General features: G+C 42.4%; 1 protein-coding gene across 1 annotated transcript in view; it reads right to left on the bottom strand.

Moving 5' to 3' along the window:
* Window positions 1-3,568, bottom strand: part of LOC130586849 (transcription elongation regulator 1-like protein) — a gene marked incomplete at its 5' end in the record, with an annotated part of 15,664 nt that overhangs the window by 1,272 nt on the left and 10,824 nt on the right. The window contains one exon of the mRNA XM_057387761.1: window positions 1,153-1,271. Coding sequence (XP_057243744.1) covers window positions 1,153-1,271 — 119 coding nt within the window. The remainder of the gene's footprint in view (window positions 1-1,152; window positions 1,272-3,568) is intronic.

The raw sequence follows: 3,568 nt of genomic DNA, 5'->3' as shown, positions 1-3,568 counted from the left end.
GGAGAGATGGAGGGCAGGAGATGCTGAGCCATTACCAGACCTGTAACCAGGAGTTTGGATTTAAATTCCGGGATGTTTTGTATTTCCAAGGCGAACGCTCTCCTAGCAGCGTTTTCTGCCTTCATTGCCTTTCAGGCTGCATTCCCAGCTCCTTTCCCCAAGGTGACTCTTTGCTTTTTATTGGAAATATTTGGGATTTATTTCTCTCATTGTGTGCCTAAATCAAGGAGTTTCCTGGATGCTCAGCCAGCTCCCCAAACCACCCAGGGGTGAAATGCTCCCCAGCCTCGGGGCCAGCACAGCTTTTCCCTTGGGAATGGGAATATCCGTGCTGGAGTGGGACACGAGCCCAGAACATTCCCAGTTTTGTTGTCAAATGTTTCCAATAATTACAGTTATTACAGCCCCACGTGCTGTTTGTRTCTGTGTGCCCACACAGGTTGTGCTGAATAATTACTGCAGATTTGAGCAGGGAAAATGCTCATTTCTTTGTTCCAGCAACATAACAATATTTATAATAGAAACCCTCTTATTTTGATGTCATTTACCCATGAGAAAGACCTGCCCCAAGCACTGCCATGGCCACTGTGAGAGTCGGGATGCAGCACTTGAAAAACAAAATGAAAAATAAATTGTGCCTTGCACGCTGCGTTTTAATTTAATCACAGAATTGGAGATTCACCGAAGGGTTTGGGCTGGGAGAGACCTCACAGATCATCCTGTTCCACCCCCTGCCACGGGCAGGGACACATTCCGTGAATTTAATGGCATGGCATTAACGGGAACTTGGTGAAATTGTATTTCCCTTGCACCAAAGCCCAAACCTAAACACAATTTATGACTAATTACACCTGCATGGGCAATGTAAATGGGATTGAACATTGTGGCACTGATTTTATATAAGTAATGTGTGTTCTATAATCACAGGGATATAAAATAAATGTGTTGGGCAAAGAATTGCACATTCTGAGGGAGAGAGGGAGAGGGAAAGGGGCAGAATGAGGGACAGAGAAATGRAATACAACAAAATATTGTCAAATAGCAGGGAACAAATCCATCCCAGCCCTGGAACGGGGGTGTTGCACCAGCTGTGAAGGGTTCAGGGCTGAAAAGCTCAGCCTAAATGACCAAGCTGAGCTTAGCAATGCYCACCTCGGGGATAACTTGGATTCTTCCAGAAGCTTTTTGAATTCTTCCTTGGCCAACAGCAGCTTGTTCTTCTTCTCCTTGTACTCCTCCCTGATGCGGGTCTTGACAAACTGCTCGAAAATCTGGSGAGGAAGGGACACGAGACAAAGAGTTACTGTCACACCTTTGTGGGGTTCCTGCCCCACCTGCCCTCCCCACGCACTGAGGGGGTGTTTGTGTCCATCACCTCTACTGGATTAAAGGGGAGCAGGGTTTGTAGGAATCCCAAAACCCCAGAATCCGAGAACCCCAGAATCCCAGAATCCCACACTGGTTTGGGTCAGAGGCACCTCAAAGCCCACCCAGTTCCACCCCACAGGCTGCTCCAAGGCTGATAAAATCATTCCATGTTTCCAAGAAATGTCTTGATTGACATCATGGTCCAGGGGCTGTCCTTTCCCATTTTCTGAAATAAATCCCGAGCTCCCTGCTCACGCTCTTTAGCAGCACTTTCCATCCTGGCAGCTCCTCATACATTTTCATTCCTGTAGCTCCTTATTATTTTATTTTTTTTTTTTCCTCAGGAAAGAAAGTATTGGAAAGGGAGCAAATGAAGATGTATGTGCCCAGTGCTCGGGTAAATACCTACAGGAAGCTCTCTGGAGAACCACGGGACAATATGGAATAAGTTCATTTTTCATCCTGTTTATTTACAAATGGACAATTCCATATTCAAAGTTATTCCTTTTGCAGGATGACAAAAGACTTTTAAGGGAGAGAAATAACCACGGAACAGCAGCGTTCACTTCTCTGCAAGACCCCTGCATCTCTCCTGAATTTTTCAGGTTTCTCTGCAGATTTTGGGATCCCCGGGGGTAATTAATGCCCAAATTATCAAGGCAGCACAAYTCCACATCCCTTTGGAGCTCCCCAGAACCCAACCCTTGCTCTGTCCAGTGGAGGCTGTTATTGCAACTGGAGCAGCAAACCCCTCCAGACTCCTGGAATGTGGCCTAAACAACACAAATTCAGCAATACTGCAATCATTCAATACAATATTTCAATCATTCAATACAATATTCAATGCAATATTGCAATAATTTAATACAATATTGCAATAATTTAATGCAATATTGCAATAATCGAATACCATATTGCAATCGTTCAATGCAATACTGCAATCATTTAATACAGGATTGCAATAATTCAATACAATATTTCAATAATTTAATGCAATATTGCAATAATCCAATACCATGTTGCAATCATTCAATGCAATATTGTAATAATTTAATACAATATTTCAATAATTCAATGCAATATCACAATCATTCAATACAGGATTGCAACCATTCAATGCAATATTGCAATCATTAATGCAATATTGCAATAATTTAATACAGTTTTGCAATCATTCAATGCAAAACTGCAATCATTCAATGCAATACTGCAATCATTTAATGCAATACTGCAATCCTTTAATGCAATACTGCAATCATTCAATGCAATATTTCAATCATTTCATGCAATATTGCAATAATTCAATGCAATATTGTGGGTCCAATTCAATACTGCAATAATTCAATGCAATACTGCAATCATTCAATGCAATACTGCAATCATCCAATACAATGTTGCAATAATCCAATACCATATTGCAATCGTTCAATGCAATATTGCAATAATTTAATACAATATTTCAATCATTTAATGCAATACTGCAATCACCTAATGCAATACTGCAATAATTCAATGCAATATTTCAATCATTCAATACAGTACTGCAATCATTCAATAAAATACTGCAATCATTCAATGCAATATTTCAATCATTCAATGCAATATCACAATAATTTAATGCAATATTGTGGGTCCAATACAATACTGCAATAATTTAATGCAATATTGCAATAATTTAATGCAATACTGCAATAATTCAATACAATATTTCAGTCATTTAATGCAACACTGCAATAATTCAGGGTGGAACTGTCCCCCTGGCCATTTCCCACCCTACAGCCAGGTTTCCCAGGCTCAGGAGTTGTTGATCCTTGTYCCTGGGATCAAACCTCTTTTGTAGCATTTTTCTTTCCAAGGAGACAGCACCGGGAATCCCAGGATATCCCGAGTGGGAATGGCCCCACAGGGATGGTGGAATCCAATTCTGGCAGAGCCCCCAAAACCCCACCTGGTGCCTGGGAACACCACTCCCGATGGGCAGAGCCAAACCTGTGAGTCTGCACAGGAAATTGGGATTTTATGAAATCCTTTATCCTCCCAAAGAGCTGCCATGGGACCCCATGAATGTGGGAAGTGTTTGTGCAGAGAGGGGGCTGGATCCACCATCCCTGTGGGGTCATCCTGGGTCTGGATTCCCCATCCCTGTGGGGCCATCCTGGGGCTGGATCCCCATCCCTGTGGGGCCATCCTGGGGCTGGAT

The sequence above is a fragment of the Malurus melanocephalus genome, unplaced genomic scaffold, assembly GCF_030028575.1.
Source record: "Malurus melanocephalus ecotype Western Australia unplaced genomic scaffold, MMel_1.1 scaffold_1355, whole genome shotgun sequence".
Taxonomy (NCBI): Eukaryota; Metazoa; Chordata; class Aves; order Passeriformes; family Maluridae; genus Malurus; species Malurus melanocephalus.
This window is presented reverse-complemented; position numbering and strand designations above follow the sequence as displayed.